The sequence below is a fragment of the Lichenostomus cassidix genome, chromosome 3, assembly GCF_008360975.1.
Source record: "Lichenostomus cassidix isolate B80296 chromosome 3, HeHo_3.0, whole genome shotgun sequence".
In the NCBI taxonomy this organism is placed as follows: Eukaryota; Metazoa; Chordata; class Aves; order Passeriformes; family Meliphagidae; genus Lichenostomus; species Lichenostomus cassidix.
Genome location: NC_139483.1, coordinates 43,112,922 through 43,140,714, shown reverse-complemented (window position 1 = coordinate 43,140,714; position 27,793 = coordinate 43,112,922). Strand labels below are relative to the sequence as shown.

The window sequence follows — 27,793 nt, the reverse complement described above, 5'->3', positions numbered from 1 at the left end:
GGAAGGCTCAACTTTCTCTTCCTTTCTTCCCCAGAGTGCCAGTTTCTTGCCTGCTGGTGTATCTGTGAACACTGAGAGTAGAGATTCAAAGGCACCTTGCCCTTTATTCTATACATGCTTTTCTTGTTCACTTTTGGCTTTGTTGTTTAGGTTTTTTTTCCCGTGGCTAGTAGAAGGTACCTGTGCTAGATACAGGTTGTGCAACTTATGATCATTAAAAACAAGTTTAAAAAAAAAGCCAGTAATGTGTTACTTTTCATGTGTCTGTCCCAGAGGGTCCTTTACAAAACTGACTTTGTAAATTGTCCTTTTCCATAACATACAAGAAAGTACTCATACTTGGCCAATGAATAAACAAGAGTGTTTAAAGTCCTCCTTCTTCTGAAGTTCCCACAAACTTTATGTTGTGTGGAAGTAACGATCTTCAAATGTAGTATTGCAGAGTTGGTGTGCCTTTTCCTTTGTAGCATCTAATAGTCACTGTTTTAACTTGACTTGAGTCAGAGTCAAAAAATTGAGAACCAAGGTGTTTTTCTACACAATGAACAATGTAGACAATTGAGTATGTTCCAAAGAGATTGAGGCCAGGAGCCTAGCAGAGTTTTTAGAAGGTGTGGGTTTTTAGTGCAAGCTAATAAAATGGAAGTTAATTCTTTCAAAATTTCAAAAGGTGAAGTGTACAGTTTGGAAACTGAAGTGTAGATTAATTGTTATCTAACCAACATTAGTAAGATTCCCCTCCCCCGGCCCCCCCGATAATTAATTCAACTCCAAGTTTCTTTGTTGGTCTTAGAGTTTTTATTAAGAAGATTTTTTGGTTGGTTTTGTATTTCATTTTTGTTATAACACTTTGCTCCAAAGCACCTGGAACAGACCACCATCAGGAACTTTCTCATGAAATGGAAGTTAAAATGCTGAGAATCTGGGTAATTTTTGCTTCTCAACAAAAATTGGCATCAGACTTGTATATGGGTAGTATTTGGAATTTTGAGGTGCCCAGGCAAAATTCTTTTGAGTAATCCAAGGTACAGTACAGAAACATTGCAAGAGAGTTTAGTTCTCATATTTTCCTTCTTGTGGCTGAGGTGCTGCCTTAATCCTAGCACTAGGAAGGGCTCCCATCTCTGGATCTTAACCTTGCTCTTGCTCATCAGACTGGTATTTTCACGAGTCCTCCTTTGGCCTTGTGAATCTTGAATTTATTTGTTTTTTCTTCTTGAAAACAGTCTTCTTTTTTATTTCCTCCAAGAAATGCATGAACAAATGTTGCCAAAGAATGCTTTAGTAACCTAAACACTTCTGGTGGTCTGATATTGATGGTTTGGGTCTTTTTGGTGTGGTGTTCTGGCAGTTGGTACTGTCATGTTTTGACAATATTACAAGATGAAAATGCTAAACATTTACTCTTTGGCTAAATTCCATTCAAGACTATCAGCCATTCATGCAAGGGGAAAATCTTAATTTTTTAATTTAAAATTTTAAATTTAAAAATCTTAATTAGAGCATTTACATATACCTTTCATGCAGTAATAGATTCTCCCCTCCTGTAAGCAGTAGGAGGGAACTAGGAGTAATAAAAGCACTAATGGAGAGCTAAGTAAAGATGGGCATTGTTTCATGTGAAGGATTTTACTGAGGTTTATTGCCCTTGTAGGGTAAGAGGACTACCTGCTGTGCGTGTGCTGCTGATGAAACTTTTTGTACAAGAGTTAAATTTTCTGGTAACACCTGCTAGGGATTTCCTGGAAGCAATTTACAATGGGATTATATAGTAGTCAGAAGCTCCATTCCATATATGGGAGAAAGACATTGTTAGAGGCAGTATTTTCTTCAGTTCCTTATCTGTTAAAATGTCATGTCAGAGCTTTATGGTGGTCAATCTAAAATGGTTGGAAGAAGGTTAAAATCTTTTGGAGTGAAGAAGATTTGATATAAAAGGCCTTTCTTTTAGCTTCTGGGTTAGGTGAGAATTATTTATTGAGAGCTTTCTCCAGTCTGATTCAGGTTTATGAGGAATTGATTAGCTTGGGAGAAGGGAGAATAATGTGTCATGTTCAGTGCATGTGTAGTGTAAACATATGCTCAGAACCTTAGAATGTAGGTGTGTATGCAAAAAAACCCCCATTCTTAGGAGTTTTATTTATAGGAACATATTTCTATGCTCTTATTTGTGATGTGTGTTCTATTAATGTATTTCAGCTGTATTTGTATTAGGAAGGAAGTTTTTGTATAGTCATGTTTTCAGAAACACTCGAACTGATTTTTTCCCCCTAATATAGAATACAGACTGATACGTACCTACTTGCATGTAATGATTGCTTTTGGTACAGCAATAAGCTGCAAATGACACAATAATTAAGTGTAAAGTGGAAGTGTGAATGTACTGGCTCTGTGTATTGGATGGAAGGGAGACGTCTTTGATTTGGGAAAAATGGTTCTGCTGTCATATTCTACATAGCATGTGGTCACTGTGCAGGTTATTAGCCATGGTAGGTGTCATCAAGACTTACGTGTGTGGGAAAGTCCTAAACACTGATCAGATACTGCATGCTTCCAAGCTGAATGTGAACCAGTGCTCTAAAAACAGGAAGGCCTGTGCTCTTCAGTCAGACTTTGGAACCACCCATTATACTTTTGAGGAATGTTTAGAAACATGTGGCTGAATGATGAGAAGTGATAACGTGAGGTCCTCTCGCCTGCCTCCTCTGCAGCAGCAGAGGAATATGTTGGTTACAGAGCACCTGCTTGCATGACTGAAGTGTATTGTACTACACTCAGATGTGAGTCAAATCCAGTTAGTTCCTTCCCCTTCCCTTGGGACAGGGGACCCTAACTGCATTTATTCCAATTTTCTGTGTGCAGACAGAAGACCTTGGGGCTTTTATTTTCAGATTTTCTTTGTAGCATCAAAGGTGTTGTGGTTTAACCCAGCTGGCAACTGTGTACCATGCAACCAGTGGCTCACTTTCCCCCCACCCTGGTGCATCCAAAACAGAGCACTGTGCTTGCTACCAAGGAGAAACAAACTCTATCCCAGCCAAAACCTGGACAAGAGGGAAGACAAATACTGGTGATTTTTTGGGAGGGTTTGTTATTTTGTGTAATTACAGATGAGATCGCATTGTCGTGGCATAAGTAAAGGTCTTAATGAACTCTCTGCCTTGAAACTTAAGGTCACCTTAATACATCTGTGATTGAGAATATGAAAAGAGATTGAACATCTTTCAGCTCTGTATTATGAGAAGCAGAGGTTAAATTATGCTCTAGGATGAGAAAAAGTTAAAAAATAAGCAGGAAACAAAAATAGAAGCTAATTGCTAAACTTGAAGTGTCAATTACAGTAAAGTTTATTTCTGCTAGTGCTTCAATTAACTGTAATAACTGAATTGAACCAAATATTGAAACAATCTTCCTTCCTCAAATTTTAGAATAACCCCTGAAAAAAATAATCTTGCATATGCCATCTCACCTGCTGTGTGTACCAGTTTGGTGTGTCACGGGAAGTGCCTTTGGAGTAGGGTTAGATTTGCTGCAAAACAGGGATTCTAGGAGGCAGATAGAATGTTCCATATCACACTCTGTCTCTTAGGTTTCCCCTGGGCTTTGTTACAGTGACAGAGAACGTGGGTTGAAAGAGGTTCGCATGATGCCGCGTTTTCTTGAGAGGTGTAAGAGCAGCAGTGTTTCATCTGTTAACTACATCTGGTTGTTAATACACTTAATTACAGAGTTGTTGGTGTTAAATCTTTACATTGACTGAGAATGACCTGCTGTGTGTAGTTTTAGCCTTTTGAGGATTTTGCAATGTCTGTTGGAACTAATGATAAGCAATATTTGTTTGATCTAAACATTTTAATGGTTTTAGTTCATTAACAAATAGTTTTGAATTTTAACTCATTCATTTCTTGCTTCTGAAGTTTAATGTTCCCAATTTTTATGAGTTGGGGGGACGGTTTCTTTTTAGTCTGTGATTGTCATTTGTGGCTAGCACAGGCCTTTCTCGTGAGAACATTCCGCTGTGTTTTATAAACAAAGATAAAATTTGGATGTTTTTTAAACAGTGTCTCGAGATTTGGACAGTTCAGGCCTGGCCAGTCAGGCCTGGGGGGAGGTTTCTGGCTGACCAATCTGGGCGACATCTGAAAAGTCTATATATATTGAAATCAAAATAATAAACGCTCTTCCTTGCCACACTGAGAACTTGGGTCCTTTTCTCTGCTAGCGGCTCAACAACAACAGTCATTTGAAATGCTTTTGAGTCCTGGTAAGCTTTCTGGTGATACTTTGGACTCTGGAACAGTTACACTTCCATTGTTGTGTCTCCTATACAGTGTGTATGCACATCTGCTGCCTTGTTTCATCAGCTGCTGCTTGGGTTGTTCAAATTATTGCAGCTTTGTGGTAGATATTGGTTTTAAGTTGACAATTACTGTGTGTTGCCAAGAGGTTTGTTTGTTTGTTTGTTTGTTTATTTTTTCTTTTTTTCCCTTTTCCCCCATGTCCTCCCCCAAATGGTATTTTGATTAAACAGCATTGAAGGAAATCCAATGATCTCCTGCATACATACATGGACTAACGAGGTTATGACTGTGCATACTGGATGCCTACAATCACAATTCCTTCTTAAAAACCTTTGTTTCATGCCAGTCATGGCATCTCCTTTGTCTGCACTGCCAGGTTTGAGCTATTTCTGGAATTTTAAGACAATATCTTCCTTGGAACCATTGGTATTTGTTCTTGGGGTTTGTGTTGGGGTTTTTTGGCTTGGTTGGTTTTTTTTTCCCCAGGAGCTATATTTTTCCTGCTCCAAAATGAACGTTCTTTGCTTTTGTTTGGTTTCCTAAAATCTCGAGCTAACCAAGTCACTCCTTGGAACACTTTTTACTTGCAGCCATCTCTGCTTCCATTTCACTATTGCTTCCTGACATGCCCTTCACCTGTGTTCAGCCTGCTGCTCACATCTCCTTGACCATCCAAGTTACTCTACTTCACAATGAGGGTTTCACACATCTCTTCAGAGGGTAACAATTTCTGCTGTTGTGATGGAACCTTTGTAGGATATCTGTTGGGACACCAAGAAAGACATATGGTAATTAAGATGAGAGAGACTCCAAAATTGTTCAGCTTTCAAAGAGCCCCATGTCCCATAATTGCCAGGGTCTGGAAAAAAAAGGCAAAATTTGGTTCATTGCAGTTTTGAAGTGTACTTAGTTATGGAAAATCACAAGCTCATCTTGTTCTCAGAGCAGTGGTGTCTCTGCTTCTGATCCCAATTTTTTTTAAGCTTTTGTATGATAATACCTCATAAGCTGAAATTAGCTAGGAGTTTTTATTTAATGCAGCAGAGAGTATAATTTAAAATCATTTAAATTACTGGTTTGTGATTTTTGTTGTTAGCTGTGGAATTCTGTTCAGGAGTTTTTCCTCTGATTCTTTGGACACCTTTGTTCATGATTTCCTGGGGAAGTAAATTTTGTAACTCCTAGAAGCCTGAGACTTGTGTGTGTGTGTGTGTGTGTGTGCGTGTGTGCGTGTGTGTGTGTGTGTGTATAAAAATTGAAAGCCTTGTATGGTCTGTGCCATATAGACCTGAATAGATATGTCTTCTGTGACTTGGTGTACTTAATACAAAAAGAGGGATTTTTTAGCCTTTGTCTCATTGTGTATTCACGTGTGTGTGTGTGTGTGTGTGTATTTATGTATTCATCTATTTATGTGTGTCTGCATATATATATGTGACAACATTCATTTCCGAAGTAATTTTATTAAAACAGTGTGGTTATACTACCGGTGAATTCAGCATATTGTTCTGAATTATCTTTTGCCAGCTAATTAGATAATAATACTGCAGTTTTACTTCTGCAAAGAAGCATCCTTTTGCAGAGGGAAGGTAGCTTGGTTTATCTGAGTATTTTCTACTGAAAATGTTATGGAAAGATTAGGCTATTAATACAGACTTCTGTGTTTGAGAGGTTAGCTTAAATATTGGTGTGAATCAGACTTGGAGCAGTATTTATCTTTTCTTATCCGGACATCCAAACATACCTGTTTCACATATCAGGTTTTTGGATTACTAGTGGTCTGCAGTTGTGAATTTAGTGAGCAACTAAATCTGTTCTGTGTTGCACAGGGTGTGGAATTAGAATGACATGAGGGCAAATAATACTGCTTTATAAGGCTAATTAAGATTAAAATATGTTTTCGTCCATTAACTTCTGTAATGTAGTCTGCTTCTTTAAGCTGATTGCAGGTAATTTTCAGATAACTGAGCAGCCCATAGCTACCATCGACTGAAACTAGCAAGATGTGTGGTCCTTACTGCATCTGAAAATTGGTCCAAATATCTAAGGATGTGTTCAAAATTAGCTTCTGAAAGCAGTGAACACCTGCTTGTGTATTTATATAGTAATTAAATGCAAGTTTGACGTATTTAGAATACTTTGGGCATAATTGGCAAGGAGTGACAAGGCATAAATTAGCACAGGTTGTTCAATTTGCTAATATGGTCACGTAAGGTGTTGGGGAGTTTTTTGTCCAAAATCTGGTTGTAGTTGCAGTAATTTCAAGCTATTGAGATAGCTGTGTCAAGCTTGTTTATTTATTGTAATAAAGCAAGGATTTTTTTGAGAAGCAAGTTTCAAGAAGCATTTGTAAAACTTGTAGGTTGAAAAATTATGAAATTTTCTCTATATTGAAAAGATTTAATTTTAAGTGAAAAAATTAAACAAAGAGACTGCATGCAAGAATCATATAAAGATGAGTTTGAACAACTTCTACTCATACAGATTTTGCTGGATTTTTTTTTCTTTTAGTCATTTTTGCACCTTACAGTCACTGGATTTTGTGTGTTGCTATACCCTATTTTGCTGATATTACTCAGCTGTAGTACAGTTTCACATATTTGGAGCCTCCTGTTTCCCAGTCTCTAATGCATCCACAATATTTATCAATATATGTGGTTTGGAACTGAAAAGCTTATGAAGTATCTCATATTAACTCTACAATTTTTTAAACCTTTCAAGAGATGACACGAATAAGGAAGAAGATGAAGATGAAGAAGAAGCAGAGGAGGAGGAAGAGGAGGAGGAGGAGGAAGAAGACAACAATAACAATGAGGAAGAAGAGTTTGAATGCTATCCACCAGGCATGAAAGTCCAAGTGCGGTATGGAAGAGGGAAAAATCAAAAAATGTATGAAGCTAGTATTAAAGATTCTGACATCGAAGGTGGAGAAGTCCTTTACTTGGTGCACTACTGTGGATGGAATGTGAGGTAACTTGAGTTTTAGTTAGTGATTACTTCTTGAATTACTTCTCAAATACACTTACGAATTTTAAAAACTGAATTAATAGACATCTGGAGTCCTAAACTTTCAGTATTGGTATTCTGTGAAGGTCATTGTACTGTATGAAACTTAAGATTTTTAATACTATATAAATGCAGGGCTTTAGTTACTTTGAAAATCATCTTAAAATTACTTGTTCAAAGAAGGCTTCATTTGTTCCCCATCTTACTTTTAGATCTTTCCATACAAGTGACAGCTCACTCTTTTCAGATTCCTCCTCTGGCTCTCTTAAGCCAATTTTGTCTCATACAGTATTTGAGTAGTGCATTTAGCCGAGGCTGTGAACTCACTCTTGGCAGTGAAGCACAGAGTACACCAGCAGTATGGTATTTAACGGGAAAACAACGAGATTCTTAGTGGCAAATAAGTGCACAGCAAATAATTGCATTTCATCAGATGTGGTATCTACTCTCCCTACCCCACCTCACCCTGAGGCTGCCTTAAACTTCTAAAAAGGACTCTCCTTAGCCTGGTGGCTTCTTATACTTTCTTTAATATAAGGAGGAGCATATGCTTTTTATTGTCTTTAGCCTAGCATTAATTGAAATAAATGAAATATTCCTATTGCTATTCCAGACCTTTTTTTCCCATTTAAAACTTAAAGCAACCTTGAAAACAGTAGAGAGAACAAAAATTTTTGAGCAGCTGATAAGGATGTCTGCTGCTTTCCTCAGTTTCCACATAACTGCTCATTGTCCTTAACTACTATATTTTTAACTTTTTTGCTGTCTCTAAAAGAACTGTAAAAAAAAAAAACCCCACAAGTCTGAGACAAATCTGATGTATGTTTTTCTTTACTTACTTTTCCTTTTCTGGGAAAGCTGAGGCTCTTGATCTTCATTTGTCATCTGGGCATCCTGCCTCTGACCAAGAGGGTAGAAAAAATATCCTTTATTCAGTTCTAGCAAGATCTGCTAGCAAAGGTAACACAGAAGTGTGGTGCTTCTCTTCCTCCCTTGAATTCACCTCTTTGCATCAAGGCCTGGTGATTTCCAGGTGCACCTAAGCTACTGCCGAGGAGGAGTCTCGCTCTTGCCAGTTTTGATACCAGTCTTCTGTAGAACTTTGATCTACATCTACATTGATCTACAGGAATAGGATCTGGCATGAACTGTCTTCAGGCAACATCTGTAAGCATAGTGGGCTGTGAAGTCAAGATGCAAGGGGAGATGCAGCCCGCTGAAGGTGGGAGCTGGGGTGTGACTTGCGTTTTGGTCTGGCCCTTGTTGGGGAAGACTCCCTTAGGAGTGCAAGTTGCTGAAACTTTCATCCTGCTTGCTGAAGACTACTTTGTGTACCATTCCAAGAGGTTTCTTGCTTTTAAGCTCTTGTTTTGGGATTCACTTGTAAGCGTAGAAGTTACTTTCCTTTTTGAGCAAGTACCATGTTATCATATGTGCTATGAGGTGAGACGATCAGATTTTTATTTGAGCAGTACCACTTCAAATCTGAAGAAATGAGAAGTCAGAAATGAGTCTTCTTCACCTTGGAGATGTCAGCACCCCAGTTCTTAAAGGAGAAATCAAGATCCTAAATTTTTAACTCTGCAATTTAAACAAATCTGCAGATTGATGTCAGAGGCATTATTTCTGTGACTAGGATTTGTTTGATAATAAATGCATTTTTAGTTAACTTGCACTCACTTGACAAGTAAGGAGTGTTGGTTGTTTGGTCCTTCTGGCAGCAGGACTCAGGTTTATATTTTAACTTGGTGTTTTGAAAGAGCCCTCTGGAAAGGTTTGGGGGAGTAGGATTCTTCACTGAAAAATAAGTCAGTGATTGAGATTCAGCTATGGGACTGCGTGTGGACTCTGCTAAATGTGGCTAATTTTTTTCATTCATGTAGAATTGCTTAAATTTTTGGATTTGACAGGAAGAGTGTGTACACCTGAGCTTATGCTAGCAACTAAACCCTTTGATAGTTCAGTATTGTGAAAACTAGTCTTGTGCGTTGGAATAGCTTGATTTGGCTTTTAGTCAGTGACAGCCTGGAAAAGCAACTGCCTTAGTTGGATAGGAAGCAATTCCTTCCTCCCCTTATTCATTGTAGCTTACTTAGCAGGGACAAGTACTGTACCTACAATACAGGGGATGTACAGAACTAGGATTTTCTAATCATCCAGGGTTTTTTAAATTCTATCGTTCTCCTACTCCTTAAAGTTGAATTTCCTGTTTCCCTTTTTGGTCAGTATGCCATTTAATGACCTGTTCTTTAAGCTCATAAGTTTGAACAGAAATCCTAAATAATTGCTAATGTTTCTTTTCAGAAGTTAATTTCATTATCAGTCTTGAATTCAGAGTAACTGTGTGTGTGGGTGTGCTCACATACTTTGGGGTGCTTGGAATGAGGTTTGGTAAACTTGATACTCATCTTCACTAGTTGCTTTTTTTTCTAATGCTCTGGAGCCAGTGACATGAAGAACTGTGACTTTTTTCCTTTTTAAAAAGAGTAAATAGCAAGTGCAGAAGCTGTACAGCATTATGCTAAAGGATCTTGTTAGCACCGGAGATTCAGGGGATGTGTGTCTCTGACAAAGGTCTCAGAATGGTAGTGTTTGGAGAAGCCTGACTTGTAGTGCAAGGGAATGGTAGAAATCTCTACCCTGTTATGGTGACCTGCTTATGTTACCATGTGTTAACCAGAAAAAGCAGAGAAATATAGAGAAACGGTATTTCTTCTAACAGACCAGTAATGCTCTGAATTAAATATGCTTTGTATGTAACTAAAACTTCTTTGGGGCCTACAGTGCCAGTTCCTTCTGTTGTAGTTTTAATCTTCAGCTGCCAGTGCAAAGAAAGGCTCATTGTGTAAGTGTTTGAGGTGAATTTCTCCTGCAGTGTGTTCCCAGTAATTAGGGGGTGCATATTTGAAAAGCATTTAGGTTGTTGAAACTCTGTGTGTCGTTATGGTACACAATCACAAGACGTGTTATTCTTGAATGCTTCAAATGTTTAAAGCCAAGATTTATTACTTTCAACCCTTTTTTCCTTCAGAAATCTGCATGTGAAAGTGCTAGTTTCTGTCTGAATTTGTTGAAATGTTACTTCATATATAAACTTTATACTTAACAGTTGACCACTGAAATTTAATGTGAAATTTAATGGGTCCTGGAGAGTAATGTATGTAATGGAGGGACAAGGGAAGAATTATTTAAAAAACAAAAAAGAAATTAAACAAACCTGAATTCTCATCTAGTGTTCCAGTATTTGAGTATCAGACTAATTTTGGCTTCTTTCTTTGATCACAACCCAAGAAAATACCTGATTCTCCCTTTTTAGCAGCTGCAGATAATATACTGGAACTTTTCAGTGAATTTGCCAAGGCTTGCTAGCCCGTTGAGGTCACTTGTCCTCCTGAGAAAGTGGTCCCTTTGCTAGTATAAATCTAGAAAAATATGCTTTCTTCCTTGTTTCCCCTCTAGTACTTCCATGGAAGATTGTGCAATCTCCGATAGTATATTGTGGTGCATTTTAGCTTCCAAGTAGTGCATATGGATGTCATAGAATCAGTGCATACATTGATGCAAGGTCCCAATTATTTTTTTCTGCTTTGTAAACATTACTTTAACATTAGCTTTTTTTTTTTTTTTCCCTGTTCAAACTCACCTTTCTCTCAACCATTTATTTTAACCAGTAGGGCAGAAAAGCTTCTCTCCTTAATGGCTCTTCTTTGTCTTGATTTTGGTAAGGCAAGGGGATTTTCTTTATGAATGCATTCTATATTTCGTATGAAACCTGATTTAAAAAACCAAGTAAATAGTGATTTCTTATTAAATCCATCCTCTAAAATTTCAAAGAAATGTGTGTAGACTCTTTTAGGAGCAGCTCCCCCTATTATCTCCTTCCTCTCCACACTCATCTGCTCACTTTACGGTGGTGAAGCAAGTAATTGTGAAAGACAGCACTGTAGTAAAACAACCCTAGTCCTCTGAAAGTACATGTTTCTTGTAAAGAGAGCTGAAGAATCTTTTTGATAATATTTTTGGGTTTATTTTGTTTTGCAACTAGACTGTCTAAAGCAAGATTAGTGATGAAGTTTTCCTATGTTAGCAGGTGCAGTTCTAGAAAAATGCTCTAGTCTGAGTCACACACCCCATTTAGATGCAGCTTTTAGGGTGCTTCTCTGTCTTGCAGTGGAGGAGAATGTAATTTAGGGTCAGGTTGTCAACTGTGTGTTGGAATACATCCTTTTTGCAGGATCTGTTTCAGCCAGGGGTCCAGTTGTCCCAGGTTTTGGCAAACCATATGGACCCAATGTGTCACTAATGAAAGGGGCTGTGTGATAAAAGGTGTGAAGTGTGGGCGGGCAGCTGATTCCCTGGAGATGATGTGAGAATTCTGTGGCCTCCTTGCAGGGTCTGTCTGCTGTTTTGGGTGCAGTCAGGAGTAAAGCAGGATACAGCAGGGACAGAGGTTCCTCTGGCCAGGAGCTCTGACTGTCACACATTAGTATTTCTGTTTGTGCTCCTTGAGATGAGGGCTTGTGTGACCACTGCTTCTAGGACATAATGTTTAAGACTGTGGTATGTACAGGTAATCTCTTCAAATTCTGCACTTTTCTCCTTCCTTCAGTATGCCCCCATGTCTATCAGTTCTTGCCCCAGCAGGCATTGCCAGACAGTGTGGGCTGTGCACAGACTTTGCATAGGAGGAAGATTATTTTCTTACTGGAGATGCATAAGAATGAGTGGATAAAAATTTTGTATCCTGGCAGTGTGGTTGAGGCAGAAGGGACAGTGTCAGAATCACTGCTTTTTACCATGTGTTTGTCAGGTCCTAATGCTATTTTCCTGAATGCATTTATATCCAATAAAATACTCCTACATTTCTGTGGGTCACAAAGTCCATTTGACAGTCACTTCATGGTATTCTTTGTGCAAAACATGTCTTTGTCTTGAGGAAAGATTGCTTCAAATAGGGTTTCCCACAGGCTCACAGAATATGGGATTTTTCCGTACTAAGCAAGTAGTCTACAGAGTTGTGTTTTGGTTTTGAACCTGTTTACTGACAGTTCACTTGGTAATGACAGTGTAATAGTACAATGACAGTGGTATCTGCAGTGGTAAAGGCAATCTTGGTATATTTTAGTCTGCATGGTCTGCTGTGAGATTTTGTGATTTCTATTGTCACTTGGCAGGGAGAAAACCAGAACAAATGGTTTTGGAAAGCTATTTTTCAGACTGCTGCTATTTCATTTTTCACTGTATTATTATATGAAGTTTAATAGAATACAGTATTTAGCTTCTGAAATCCCTTGTATAGACAACTTATAACTCACAGGAAAGCAAGTTGGAAACGTGCATGTTTTTCCCTAAATATTTTTAATTTATGTGTCAGTATTGTGGATATAATTGTCAGTGGTTGAAAGGAAGCTGAATTGGGACTGTATCAGTAGTCATTGCAAATATCAAAATGGTGATCAAGTAAGCCCAGCTGGAAAGCTAGCATAGTCATTGAGTTCAACTCCACCTTGTACCAGTTTTCTTGGAGAGTGTGGTTTGGGTTTTTTAGTATTTAGTGGTGGTGAGTTTTTTTAAGGTTGGTTTCTTCCCCTGTATTTTCTTGTTTACCCAGGAGGATCAGAATTTTTTTATATGTACATTCAGGCCAAAATTAATACAAACTAATTTTTAACTGAACTGTTCCTTATGCAGATAATTCTTGAATTTACAGTTTAAGTAGTAAAGCAGCTTAATCTTATTGGGAAGAAAAAAAATTTAAAATGATTCTTGAGTTTTTTCAGAAATACACAAAGAATCTGGCAAGTACAGTACCATAGTTACAGTATATTCTTACTAAGAATGTACTTTTTTGTTCTTGGATATGTATTTAATAGGTCCAGTCTTGAGTAACAAGATGTCTGTTGTTAATACCTTGGCTCGATTTAATATGCTTTTCTAATGTATCACTCTGATACAAAATTGAAACCTTTAACAGAAAAGGAATTGAAAAGTCTCACTGTGAAGTCAGTGACTCAAAGTTGGTGACTTAAAGGTTACTCACTCTAGATAGCACTTTGCAGTCACTTGTGATCGAAAGAGTTTCTTAACTGGTCACATTTTATGTAGTTGAAAGGACTTATTTTATTGTTAAGCTTTTGCAGTGTATAAATAGGAAGGATACCTCTTAGAGGTCTGTACAGATTTTTCATTCAGGTAGTTTGTTTTACCTGCATGCGTAGATTTCTGCTGTTCTGTGCAGACTGGAAAATAGAAGATTTTACCCTTCAGTGTGAAAAAACCAAAAACTTTAATCCTCTGAACCTTATCTGAAACTTCACAGACTTGACAATTACACAGTTCACTTGATTCAAATTCCAATTCTGTTTTTATATGGCTATTAATTCTCTGTTTCCTCAGTTGAATTTCTCTTGTGATGTGATTATCTGCTTAAAACCATAAATGTGTACAATTTATTTTTGTGTTTAGGTATGATGAATGGATAAAGGCAGACAAGATAGTGAGACCAGCTGATAAAAATGTACCAAAAATTAAGCATCGAAAGAAAATAAAGGTAGTTTTTCTCTCTTTTCTCCTTTGTTGCCCCTAACTTTGGTTTGATTCATAGTTAAGTAATCCCTGCCTCCCTTCCTCACCTTTTGACTGGCCTACAAATGCTTGTCGGGAAAAACAAATTTGTAGCCTTTTAGACAGGGATACTCTTATTGTAAGCTTCTGGGTTTTCTCTTTGAGGTGAGGAGGGGAAGCTTCTCTTTCCTTCTGTCGTGAATTTTTAAATTAAATGTAGGTATGCACTTACAGAAAACAAATGAGAAAGATCCAGATCATTGTCAGTGCTAGGAGCCAGCTTGGAGTGGTGAAATTTGGGAGCTCCCTGGTTCTGCAGAGCAAACCTGTGGACTAATGGTTTGGACTAATCCATGGGACTCTAATTTCATTGCCAAGCATTTCAGAATTGATTCTTCCACAAGTGATATTTAGGCTTAGATGATTACGTATTCCTTGGACAGTGGGATGCAAGGAAGCTTTTCTTCTGCCACTGCTGAGTCTGGCATCCTGCAGTGCCACTCCTCCTAGAGCACTGGCTGTGTTTGTTTTCCCATTTGTTTTAGTATTGACAAAGTCCCTGTCTTCAGTAGAAAGATCATGGCGTGGGGTGTAGAAAAGTATTTGTAGTTCTTTAGGCAAAGAGGAGAGCTTTCCTCTACAGGTTGAATGTTAAGATAACTGTAAGCATTGTATAATTGTAATCCATGATAAGATGTGTGCTCAAATGAGAAAAGTTTATCTTTTTTTTTAACCTAGAATAAAACTGACAGAGAGAAGGAAGAGAAGTATTCTCCTAAACCCTGTAAATTGCGACGTTTGTCAAAACCCCCCTTTCACACCAGCACATCACCAGAGACTGGGTCCAAACTTGACAGCAGTGAAGCCAAAAATACTGAACAAGCTGCAGTTAAATCAATAGAAATTACTTCTATCATTAATGGGCTACAAGGTACTGTATTTAAAAGCTTTTTCTAATTCTGTAAATGGCTTTTAAACAGGAGTAAATAACAGTATAGAACAACTGATGCAACTAAATGCTTGAGTCTGTCTGGCTAGTTATAACATCTTCAGAAATAACCTTTGGGCAAAAGCAGTGTTGGCAGTTTCTGTGGATTCAGTGTATTAAGTCAATTACATTTTGTGTTGCCATCCTTTTTTTTTTAATGTAGTTATATCTGATCTTTAAATTTTTAATTTTTTATTTATCTAACCTATAGGACCCATTATTCATATCTGCATGTCTGTTGTTGCTAGCACTGTTTTTCCCTTTCCCACACATTTACAGCAGCATTTTAATACCTAGCTGCTTCTCTGCATTCTTAGTTTAGAGCATGCTTCCAGAGAAAGAAATAATATGTGGTTTAGGTAGTTTGGGTAACCACAAACTTTTCTGGAAGCTGTGTGAATTTAGTAACTGTTCAAACTTATTTGAACTTGGATGACACTGGCTACTGGGTTCCAAAACTGTAGGTAGAATGACAATCAGAATAATCTATGAAGCTTCATTTCCTTAGGAAATGTCAAACAAAAAAAGCAATTAATGATGACACTATTATTAGTGTGACAATTAATCTACAATTAACTTTACAAATCAAGGAATTACATATATACTTACGTGTGTGTGTGTGTGTATATATATATAGATAGATAGATATATAAAATGTTTGAGCCAGTTCCTGTGTTTCTCCTTGTATCCATATCTTTTCCCACTGAATGGGATTGCTGTTTATTCCTTCTGGATTATATATATTTGTTCTTTTCTCAGTGTCTTTATTGCTGACCCTGAATTTTCTTGCAGTTGTTCTACATTCTTCTTGTCCATTTGTTTCCCTAAGTGCCTTTCATTATCACTTCCTTTTTTCAGGCTGATCATCAGTTTGGTTTGTTAGAGAGTATCTAATGTGTGTGTGTGTTGTTTTTCTGTCCTTTATACTCTGGATTTCCCAGGGAAAGTGATGTCTGTGTTATGGGCTTTGGAAAAAAGGCAGATAATCATAGCATTTGTAACCCATAAGAAATATGTAGGCACATCTGTCCATTTTTTGTTTGGGTAATTACGCAAAAGTTTGTATTTTATGGATTAGTGCACTCTATGCTTTCTCTACCTCTCCAGAAATTCCTGGAGATGTACTGTATAACAGAGAATCTCCCTAGTTTCTAATCTAGCCATTATACCATAAGTTTTTGAACTCTTGGGAGGTACTGTTTAGGAGAGATTTTGCTAGAGATCCTTGTAGTGTGTCTTCATATCTGCACAGTTTTCTTTAGTTGGGTTTTTTTGGTTTTGATTTTTTTTTTAATAATTATTTGTAACCAGAATCAAGACAAACTTCTCTTGTTTTGTTTTTGTTTTGTTTGGATTTATTTTTAATTAGCTTCTGAAAGTTCTGATGATAGTGAGCAAGAAGATGACCAAAGTGCCCCGAATGTACATGCTGATGGCAAAGAGGAGTCTCAGCCTGAAGCCCTAAGCCAAGATAAAAATGAACTTCGTCTGAAAGAACAGAGTGGTTCATCCCTCCCAGAAGAAACTAAAGCTCTTACAGATGCAGTAGTGCCCAAGTCGGTATCCAAGTCTCCTGAAAGATTACGAAAAGAGATGGAAGAGTTATCTGAAGACAGTGACTCTGATGGAGGAGATGAAGCCACAAAGAAGAGGAAGGATGTAAAAAAGGAGATTGTGGATAAAACAGCAAAACCACAAGTGAAGCGTGGTAAAAGAAGACACTGTGTTGCAGAGGAGTCCTTAAAGACCGTGTCACCCAATAGAAAGGATGAGAAGTCCAAAAACAAAGACTCCCTCAGTTTAGAAAACAGCAGTAACAGCTCCTCAGATGAAGATGGGGAAGACAAATCTAAACTGAAAATCACTCCAACGAAAAAGTACAATGGACTAGAGGAGAAAAGGAAATCTTTACGGACAAGTACTTTCTACTCCGGATTTTCTGAAGTGGGAGAGAAAAGAATAAAGCTTCTAAATAACTCTGATGAAAGACTTCAGAACACCAGAGCGAAGGATCGAAAAGATGTGTGGTCAAGTATCCAAGGACAGTGGCCAAAGAAAACGCTGAAGGAGCTGTTCTCAGACTCTGATACTGAGGCTGCTGCCTCCCCTCCACACGCTGCTCCTGAGGATGGTGCAGCAGAGGAGCAGCTTCAGACTCTTGCAGAAGAAGGTATTTCTTTGCCTAACTGTGAACTTGAAAAATCTTTGCCAGCAAGTGTGGATGTTAAACCTATTGAGGAGAAACCGACTGAAGTGGGTGAGAAGAAAGTTGAATTTCCAAGCAGCGGCAGCAATTCAGTGCTAAATACTCCTCCTACAACTCCTGAGTCACCTTCCTCTGTAACTGTGACAGAGTCCAGTAGGCATCAGTCCAGTGTCACTGTCTCTGAGACACTGCCACCAAATCAAGAAGAGATACGAAGCATCAAAAGTGAAACAGATAGCACAATAGAGGTGGACAGTGTGGCAGGGGAGCTGCAAGACCTCCAGTCTGAGGGAAATATTTCTCCAACAGGTTTTGATGCCAGCGTCAGCTCCAGTAGTAGTAATCAACCAGAGACAGAGCATGCTGAAAAAGGTAAAGGAAAGGGTAAACAGAGCTGTCTCCAGCCTAACCAGCTCTCATTTTTAGCATTGCTGATGTGTTTTCATTCTGTTATGGTTACGGTGCAGGCAAGTTAGTTGTTGGAGGAAGTAGAAGCCTGCTGTCCATTTCAAATGTGTGGAAATGGCACAATCATCTAGTGAATAAAATATGATCTCCCAGCAAGTTTGTTGGCCTTTCAGTAGGAATTGTGATGGTTTCAATGAGGGATAAAGAATAAAAGAATGATGTTTTTACTGGCTATGGCAAAAAAAGCCCAAAGAAAACTGTAATAGCTTGTGTAAGAAATATTTATTGTAGAAGGATGGGAGCATTTTAAACACCCTCCTTAGAAGTAGAAGATGCTTTTCTTGCATAAAATTTGATTCTCTATAAATTGTTTGGGGGGAGAAAGCCTTCCTGCTGCTAGGGTGCTTAGGCAGTCATTTTGAATTTGCATTTTTTTAGAACATTAACTTTGTAAGATTCAAGTCAAGCTGATAAAAGCATTGAGCTTCTTAGCTATGTTCTACTTTCAGATCTGATTTTGCAGATTGAAGTTCCTTTCCTCAAACCACTAGAGAACAGGGGATAATAAACACTTGTGCACATGATCACTGTACTGCTGCCTGCTTTTTAATCGCTGGCAAGACTAGATCCAAAAGCTTTTTTCTGGACGTGACTGGCTCTTTTGCAGTTCATCAAAAGTAAAGCTACTCCATTGTGTTGCAGTGCCTAAAAATTAGGGACACAATGGAAGAAAGTACATTTTGGCTATAATCCTGAGACAGAAGTGGGGTTTTTCATCTCAGTAGATTTCAGTTAAACAATTAGCTACTTTTTTTCAAAATGCCCTGAAGGTGTGTTACCTTCAGCATCCTGTGGAAATGTTCTTCTGAAAGTATGCAACAAAATGTGTTTCCTTAAAGGAGAGAATTTGGAAGAGGTGAATGTGTACCCCTCAATAAATATATCTGTATTGCTTTGTTAATTATAGCTGTGTAAGTTTAGAACTTAATTTGTTGGGGTTTTTAATATGAAAGTAATTTATTGCCACTTGAAAGAAGTTTTACACTATTGTAAGATTACTTCTACATGCATTAGACTTTAACTTGTCTCTGATTTTGTCAGCATGTTTCCTGTTTCAGAAAAGTGGGTTCCTTAATTTAAATTGTTTTATTCCAGAGGTCATTTTTAGTCTGTAAGTCACGTGGTTGTGAAACAACGTTTGAAGAACTCCTAAAACACTCTCTTTTAGCAGGTTCTTCCATCTTCCTTTTCTACTTCTTCCCCTTGTAGTCCCAAATACCAGTAGACTTCTTCTGTTGTTTTTGGTTTGCCTTTCTTTTCTTGTTGCTTTTTTTTAACATTACCTAAGATTTATTTTTTTAATACCTTCAGTTAATGTAATTACCAATCACAGGTTATGGCTTTGTTTTTTTTTCTCACAGCTTCCAAGTACAGCAAACTTTTAAAAATATTTTTCAGTCCCAGTAGGTCTTGATAACTTTTTAAATAAATGTATTCTTATTTAATTTACAGTATTAAAAGCATAAAAATTCCATGGTTCAAGAGAAATTCTGGTGATGCATATGGGAAAGTTATTTGTAATTATCATACATGTGCACTCTGTGCAAAGCAACTTTGTCTGCCTTCCATCGTCTTTCACCTTCTCTTGTCAATATAAGTAGAAAACTGAGCTGTATTAAGGATAGGCAGAACAGTTGCATTGTTGTCTACAAACTTAAGCTTTGAAGTATTTTGTGGGGTTTTTTGAGACTGAGAAAAAGACAGAAGTGCAAGCATTTATTTAATTTCAGTTTCTTTTTTTTTTTCCCAATTATAGTCTGTACAGGCCAAAAAAGACTTAAAGATGCTCAGGGAGGAGGCAGCTCCTCAAAAAAGCAGAAAAGAAGCCACAAAACATCTGTGAACAGCAAAAAGAAGAGTAAAACCAGTAAGTACAGCACTTCAGTGTGAACTAAAAAGTGTGTGAAAATACTTGGTCATTTGTTCAACTGATTGTAGGAGATGAAGTCTGTTACATAAAAAATGTATTAGGACAAAATGTTCTCATCAGGGAATTTTTAAGACTGTTTAAATGAAGAAACTGCTCTACCTAAACTGCCTACCTATCTGCCAGAGTGTTTTTAAATGTCTTGTACTACTTTCTGTATTATTTGCCCGTTTCTAAGACATCCTTAATACTGTGTAATTCAGGAAGGCCAAGAAAAGCGAGTATTTAACACGTGGCAGAATTGGGACAGGTATCTCTGTGTCATGATAGCTGCCTGTTTTAGAGGGGAGACTGGGGCCTGAAGGAAATTGTATTTTCTGCAAGATGAGTTTTTAGAGGTTAATATCTCTACCCTGTAGCAATATGGGAATAATTCCAGAAGAATATAGACTCTTGTTTTCTTCCTGTGCTGTCTGTTACATCTACAGTAAATAATGCACCTTTTGCAGCTTTTTGTAGTTGTAGAAGCTAATTGGAATAGAAACCACAGTACTGCATAATGGAACCTTAATAAAAGCAGTGGTGTATTGGGGGCCAAATGCACATGTGTTTGGGAGACAGCAAGATCCATTACGGCTTCATTTTACTTTTAGTAAAAAAATGTCAGGAAACAGATAGAGACTGAAGCCTGGAGGATAACTGTAAAATATGGAGTTAAAATAAGGATAAAAAGCATATGCCATGCCTTTTTTCCTTTCTCTTCCCCAACTTCCCTCCCTGCTTTCTATTAACAGCTTTTAGTAAAAATCTGTGCTTTCTGGTCTGGTATTTGCTTTCACCCCACCTGTCCTTTGTGTTTGTTGATCTCCTCTTCACATTTTCTCAACCTTTTTAATTTCCTTTCACTGGACTCCTCGTTCCATAATCCTTATTGCTTCCTTTGCCCCAGGAATTAAAGTAACAAAATAGAATTTGCAGAACTAATACACCATTTTTAGCTTTGTCATAATTCCCTTGGATTTGGTGAATTTACTCCTTTCCTCAACCTGTGTCTTCGTCAGGATACGAAACTTCAAAGCTACTACCACATGGTCCTTGATGTGCTCTTTTTGTTAGACTTCAGGTGCTACTGGATGTAACAAGGAAAATAAATAGATAAAATGTGAGTCAGCTGTAAGAAAAAAGCTTTTGGCAATATTCAGGTATATCTGTTAAACTGCTTTTGAGAAGCCGTTTAACAGATACACCTGTTCAGCTCTTGCCTTTGCATTAAACTGGCCACCACCACCAAGCAGCTGGCCAAGCTCTTTCATACCACGTGTCTTGGTATTCAGCTTCTCCTGTCTAGATCACCAGATTATAAAAGGTTCAGGGCTCGTTTTGTCAACACCCAAGGCAGGTAAAACTGAGGCAGTTGTATACATTTTTCTTGATAAACGTGAATTCGAAGTGGTTTTAAAAACAACTCTAATGATGGAGGTTCTGCAGATTTCCTAGACATTTTATTCCACTGCTTTGCTAGACTTGTGTTGAATTACAATCTGTTGTACCTGGTTTCACCTCAGTTTTATTTTAGTAATGCTAAAAAAACTTAATCCTTTCAATCATTACTCTTAGCATCTTGTCTTTCAGACAGATTATTTTATTACTCTCCTTTGAGTAGTTTCGTTAAAAACCTGTGTTCAGTTCAGCCTGTTGCTTTATAGTTAAAGTTTTTTCAGCATGAGGTGAAGTGCTTCTGCTTTGGGTCAGCTAAAGATCTTTTTCCAAAATTAAAAAAATGTTGTCATCATGTCTGACGAAATTCTAGAATATGTCATACATATTCAGACTATTGATAGTTATTTTAGTAGAGGAAAATTAAAACAGTGACATAAGGCTAAGAAAAAGCTTGTTGTTTACTCTGATTTCTGCTATACATGTCCTAAAAATACAGTCAAAGGTTCATCTGTAACTGCTAGCTCTAAAACAGGATAGAGGTTCATGTATATTGAATACTGCTTGAGAAATTGATAGTAAAAAGGGTAAATAGAAGATGGAACATAACAATGAGTGTTTTGAACTCTTAGAAAAAGTATGGCCCCATGAGCAAGGAGATGTGGTTCATTTTGGCACCTATGCTGACACACTGGACAGCCTTTTTACCTTCTTTTCAATGTAGGCAATTTATTTATGGCTGTGGTTCTGACACACTAAGTGTGATGCTGTCATGAACAATGTGAAGAGTAGAGGCTCCTTCCTCATGGGGACCTTGAGCACTTGGATTGCATTCAAGAGTCTCCTTGCAGGAAGCATGTCCTGACCCCAGCCCCTTATGTTTTTGCACACATGCTTCCAGCTATATCCTTGCCAGTCTTCAGGATGGACTATAGTGCCACAGTCTGGTACTTTTATCCACCCTCTAGCTCTGTAGGATTTTAGTTCGAATAGTTCCACAGACCAACTCTGACTTCACCTGCACGACTGGGCAGTATTTCTTGTTCAGGGCTTCCCTTTCACAGTGTGCCAGAATCAGAGAGTCCCCATTTTATACCTGGTTTGTGCTTTAGTGATGCAGAGAGCATCAAGCCAAGCTGCTACACCAGCATAGATTCTGTTGATTTAGTGTAAAAGGATTTGGGTCAAGTAAACTCCTGTTACGTGAAAATCAGCACAGGGATTGCTCCTGATAAGCTTCAGTTTGGGCTTTGTTTTGTAACAATGTCTTCCTGTTTCTTCAGCAAACAGCAGTGACAGTGACGAGCTATCTGCTGGTGAAAGTGTGTCCAAGTCTCAGTCAGCAAAATCCGTTTCTACTGGCATGAAATCTCACCAAACCAAATCACTCACAAGAACACAATCTCCAGGAAAATGTGGTAAAAATGGAGAGAAGGAATCTGATCTTAAAGAACAGAATAATCGTTTGCCCAAAGTTTATAAGTGGAGTTTTCAAATGTGTAAGTATTTTCTTGAAAACACACCCAGTTTATGCCACTATCTTGTGGCATAGTGTAAAAACGTTTTTTGAATGGTCTGTATTTTGGCTTTCTTGTTTCCATCCTGAATTTGCTTAAGATTGTGATAAATCCTCATTAAAAAAAACGGGGTTGTTTTGGTTTGTTTTTTTTTCTTTTTTTGCAATTGCAGTACAGGGACCTGTGTATGTCACACTCCTCCAGGACTGTTTTTAGATATGACTCCTGAGCTGACTTCTGTTCTTGTTGTCCTGTGCATACCTGTCATTCTGGCATAAACATTTATCTGCTCTGTGTGCTTCTTCTATTGATATTTCCTTGCTGGTTTACTCCTCATTCTCTAGTTCTTGTTCAGACACTTCGGTGATTGATTTGTAATTTTTTCCCCTTCCCTTTTTGCATTAGTGAGCCAGGACGTTTACTATTTCTAGTATGAAGAACTTCCCACTGTGTTTGTTTCAGTCAAGATATTGGTCCAGCCAGGGGTGAGCAGTGTGGGAAGGATCATGCATTTGCCTATCTGAAAAACAGATCAGTGGCTTATTAATTCCCTCATATTAGTGCAACATACCAATTGAATCTGACTCTGCTGGGTTGTTTTTTTTATTTCCTTTCCTGCCCTGAATCTCAGCATTGCTCTACTTTTAAAAGTATTTTTTTCCTATTACTTCATCATAGTCAAGTTACATTCTGGTTACTCTCTTCAGGAGTATGTAATGTAAAAGGTCTTCATTGTCACTTACTGCCCTGTTCAGATTGTCTTTCCTGGTGCAACACATTTAAGGTGCTTTTGCTCCTTCCTTTCTGCCTTGGCTACATTCCACGTGCTAAAGTTGCTTGGCAGAAGTTGGTGTATGGAGTGCTGTTTGATACATTTTCTGCTGTTGCAGAGTCAGACACTTGCAGGGTCTCTGAGCTTTAAATAAAGTGCCTCCAGTGTGGCTTCCTTGTGGCTTCACTGGAATGAACTGAGAGTTTCCCCTGCCTGTGCCACCTACAGCTGTGTGCCATGCTGTGGAGAGCTCCCAGCTGGAAACAGCCAGAAGGGCAGCTCCTGTGCCCATGTCCAGCAAGGAGGTCCTGTATGGTTATTCCTTATGGCATATACGCCAGGGATTCCACTAGAACCACCCCACAGCTGTGCACATTCCTGTTGTAACCTGCTTGTTTTGTAGCAACCAAGTCAAGTCAGGCAAGGCTGACCTGCCCAGAGTCTGGAGCCAAACTGATCTCTAGCAAGGACTGAAAGCAGCAGGCTCAAAGCTAGTTTTGGCCCTCGTGTTTTCACCAGCTGCCTTAACTTTTCTTTTTCTCTCCATGAGAAAGGGAATGGATTTTTTTCTTCCTCTCAGTTCCTTAAAAAGTCCCCAAAGAGTGTATGGTGGTATCTTGTAAAGAATAATAAAAAATGAACAAATTTGTGGTGATAAACAGCTGCTGCTGCTGTTGCTGTGTTTCTTAGCTTTGCTGTCTGCTACCTCAAAGCACAGCACTAAGATTTGAAGACTTTCCACTTCACTGACATTCAGAAGTGTTTGGAAATGCTTCAGTACAAAAATTAACAGGGATTGTTTAACTTACAGCTGACTTGGAAAATTTGACTAGTGCTGAACGCATAACAGTTCTCCAAGAAAAATTGCAAGAAATCAGGAAACATTACCTATCCTTGAAATCTGAGGTGGCTTCCATTGACCGAAGAAGAAAGCGCTTAAAGAAAAAAGAGCGGGAAAGTAAGTGCTGGAAACTAAATCCTTCTTTTAGAGGCCTTAATTGCATGTTCTGTTATGGTCCTGATAAGAACTAGATAATTTATAAGGACATGTGTGTCACTAGGAGTGTGGTTTTGTTTGGGTTTTGGGAAATGCTGTGTGCAGTTATTTTATGGCTGTTACAAGGCGAGGATCAGGTACCCAGTGGCTGGAAGAGGAAGAGCATTAACAAGGTGTACATCTGTTTAATGCTCTGGAGGCAGAACTGCTTCATACAGCAGATAAACTTTTCTAAGCAGTGAACAAAGTTTCTAAGGGTATTAATAAGTTCTAACTTTTCTTCAAGTTACAGATAAATTTACAGTAGTATTGCTTGTGGGCCTAGGCTTTCCCCTTAGGATAAGGGATTTATTCCATGATTTTAAGGGAGACCAGTTAAATTTCTCATCTTTCAGAAGCTGCCACACCTATTGCTGTAAGGAATGTTTTAGTGTGCCTGCTTCTAGGAATGCTAAAAGGATCATTTTCTCTGTGTGAGATATGCCATGGGTAGTAGGATGTCTGTCATGGCTGCAGCCATGACATGGAAATGGCAGTTGCTGCTTGGTTGCCAGAGCAGTGTAATTGTGCAGGTTTAGTGCCGGGGCATGGCCCTGTCCTGATTCCTGTGGGAAACAAAGGGAGCAATTGACTGTGCTGATGGGTCAGGAAGGAGCTCTGGCATCCTTTGGCTGGGCCCTTGATCTGGGTGGTCGATGGCTGAGGGCTACAAAGGGTAACAGTGCTGCACTGCCTTGCACATGGCACTGTCATGGCACTGCACATTCCTGTCGGAGTATTTCCTACACAAACTAGGAAATGGAGGCTTCTTTCTAATTGCTAGGCATTGGTTGCTGGAGTCAGTATGTACCAGTGCTTGCTGCTGAACAGGAAAACATCTTTATTGCTTGATTTATCAGTCCCTATAACCTGTGTTTTCCTTTTCCTGTGCAGGTGCTGCTACTACATCATCATCCTCCTCATCACCTTCCTCTAGTTCCATTACGGCTGCGGTTATGTTAACGTTAGCAGAACCATCTATGTCAAGTTCATCACAGAATGGAATGTCAGTTGAGTGCAGGTGACAGCAGGACTTGCCAAAGCACTTTGCACTTAATGGCTGCTGAGGGCCACTCTTTTTTTTTTCCTTTTTTTTTTTTATACTGCACAGTGGCACAAAATTCAGACAAGCACTATTTTGTATTTAAAGTTGTTTCTTGACAAGCTAACTTTGCACTTAAGTGCACTTTTATGAAGAAAAAGTACAACAAACTGCTTTTCCTCAAGCAATAATTGTTTCCAACTTGTCTGGGAATTGTAAGTCTAGTGACTCGAAGGCCTTCCACTGTGGCAAATGGAGGCTGTTCACTGCCTGTAGAGACAGGACATAAAGTATATAGTTGTTGGGGTGATCTAAATCAATGTGGTAAGGCTTACTGTATTCCCTGGTATTTTGTTAAAGCTGGAACATTTGATATTTTTCCATTTATTTATGACAAATATTGAAAATATTTTCATTTGTACAAGCTAATTGTTTTTTAACTGCTAAGTCACCTTATAGTGGCTTTAATTGTATACGTCAAGCACATCTATTCAAAACCTGCAGTTAGTAGGATGTCTGACATCAGTCCTGATAACCAAATACAAGGATTCCTTAAAAAAAAAAAAAAAGACTGACTAATGTTTACAGGTTTGAATTAGGCTTAAATAGGTTACTCTGGGTTTTAAGAACCCGTTAATTGGAATGAAACTACTGTACTTTGCCATTTTTCTATAAAACAGTATTTTTTTTTAATTTTGATAAAATACATTATGAAAAAGAAAGAAAATGGCTAACAAACTGTATTAAATCTTAATGTATAAAGATTGTATTCAGCCAGTTTAAAGTGTATATTTATTCATAATGGATTATAACAGGTATATTTTTGTGTTTTCTTGTAAATGTTTCTTTTCCCCTTAAAGCAACAAATACTTCATTTGTAATGCTTATTTTATTACGAGCTGCAAGGAGAGGACTTCAAGAGGGAGTAAGGTGTGAGTTACAATTTGTGGTTGCTGATACCAACACTGCCACAAAAGGGTAGTTGTTTTTAAAATAACTAGCTAGCCGAGTGGTAGATGTTTAATTTTTTAAATGCCTTGTACAAATTCCAAAACCAACTTCAAAATGTTTTCACTTGTATTGATTTTATGTTGAATGGATCCCAAGCTCTCTCCTGTTAATTCTATACCTTTGTAAGACATTTGTATATTGCGGAAGTGTTCATTCAAGCTATTTAATACCTGGCACTGTTAATACACAGTACTTTATTGTACAGATTGTTTTACTGTTTTAATTGTAGTTCTGTGTACTTCTTTTGCCTGGGGAAATAGGGGCTGGCATGTTTTTCTTTGTTTTCTGGCAATACAACATGTAAGAATTTGAAGCATTTTGTTTGTAGATGCTAGAGTGTCAGAATCCTTTTCATTTGACTTTTCTAAGAAAAGCATTTTCAGTCTTCGTAGTGTGCGCTTAAGGTTATAACTGATTTTATTGAAAATGGTTTCAAAGTATTCAGAATTGTACAGGACTGTAAAAATTTGTTGACAGACATTGAAGGAAAAGCTTATAGAAAAAAGCTATAAAATATATATTAGGTTCTGCAGAAAATGGAGAGTTATGTAATATATTGTACAAATGTAAGCAAAGGCCTCTGAAATAAAATGCCATAGTTTGTGAATCCCTGATTTTCGTTTCTAACGGTTTAATTAAGCAACTGTAGTCTGTTCATAAAAATTACATCAAGCTGCAGAATCAGTTTAGCAAATGATCATTGATGTGCTATAATGTGTGTAAAGATAAGCTAGAACAGGTGCATTTGCCTAATTTCCTCTTAGTGATTAATTCAAATCCATCCTCTTTTTGAGCAGAAAATGAAAGTGTCGCTCATCGTTAAGGCAGTGCCAGTTGAAGCAAACTACTGTCTGTAGTTCAGGTGACCAAAATCCTGTTACACTGGCAAAGTGACAGGTTGCTGGTGAGACTGACAGTAACAAACCATGATAAATAAGCTTTGGAAACATTGACTACGTTAAGAATTATGGTGAACTGAGTCTGACGGGTGACTTTAATATTTTCAGTGAAGCTACTCAGAGGATATTTTCATCTGTTTAAGTTTAGTGGAATCTGTGTCAGAGAAGTTCAGTTCTGCTTTTCAGTCTCAGTAGGCATAAGGGGTATGGATGTAACTGGGAACTACATCTGAGCAAGCAAGATTCAAATTCAGCTCTTTGCTCACAATTAGTTCTTGATCAGCTCTCAGTTTTAGTGCCAGCATATTTGTTTTGATGTGACAATTACTGACTCTGTGATCTGGGGAGGATTTGTTTACCTATTTAAAGCAGGGATCATTAGTCATCTCCCTGCTCCCAATCAAGTTTTTGCATAAATAGGACTTTTGCTTTCCTGAATTTAAAGATTCTTTAATTTTCATCACACTTCTCATGCATTTTAGTGGCTACCCAAACATTTGTGTGAATGTGTTACATTGTACCTCTTCTATGTCTGCAAATTGTACTCTGCAGATCCATGGAACTACTTGTCTCCCAGTGGTCACAGAGGAAGGTATCTTTGCCAAACTGTTAGCCAGGCAGTTTTACCATGTTCCACTGGGTCAAATCTGAGCTGCTTTTCAGGGTGTCTATTGCATGC

The 27,793-nt window shown here is 38.1% G+C and overlaps 1 protein-coding gene across 1 annotated transcript in view; it reads left to right on the top strand.

Moving 5' to 3' along the window:
- The window catches only part of ARID4B (AT-rich interaction domain 4B), a 63,087-nt gene extending 36,258 nt beyond the window's left edge, over positions 1-26,829 (top strand). Inside the window, exons 17-24 of the mRNA XM_085056700.1 lie at positions 7,023-7,271; positions 13,773-13,857; positions 14,610-14,802; positions 16,229-17,437; positions 19,290-19,400; positions 22,121-22,336; positions 23,938-24,084; positions 25,057-26,829. Coding sequence (XP_084912826.1) covers positions 7,023-7,271; positions 13,773-13,857; positions 14,610-14,802; positions 16,229-17,437; positions 19,290-19,400; positions 22,121-22,336; positions 23,938-24,084; positions 25,057-25,187 — 2,341 coding nt within the window. The 3' untranslated portion in view covers positions 25,188-26,829. The remainder of the gene's footprint in view (positions 1-7,022; positions 7,272-13,772; positions 13,858-14,609; positions 14,803-16,228; positions 17,438-19,289; positions 19,401-22,120; positions 22,337-23,937; positions 24,085-25,056) is intronic.
- The last annotated feature ends 964 nt before the right edge of the window (positions 26,830-27,793 follow it).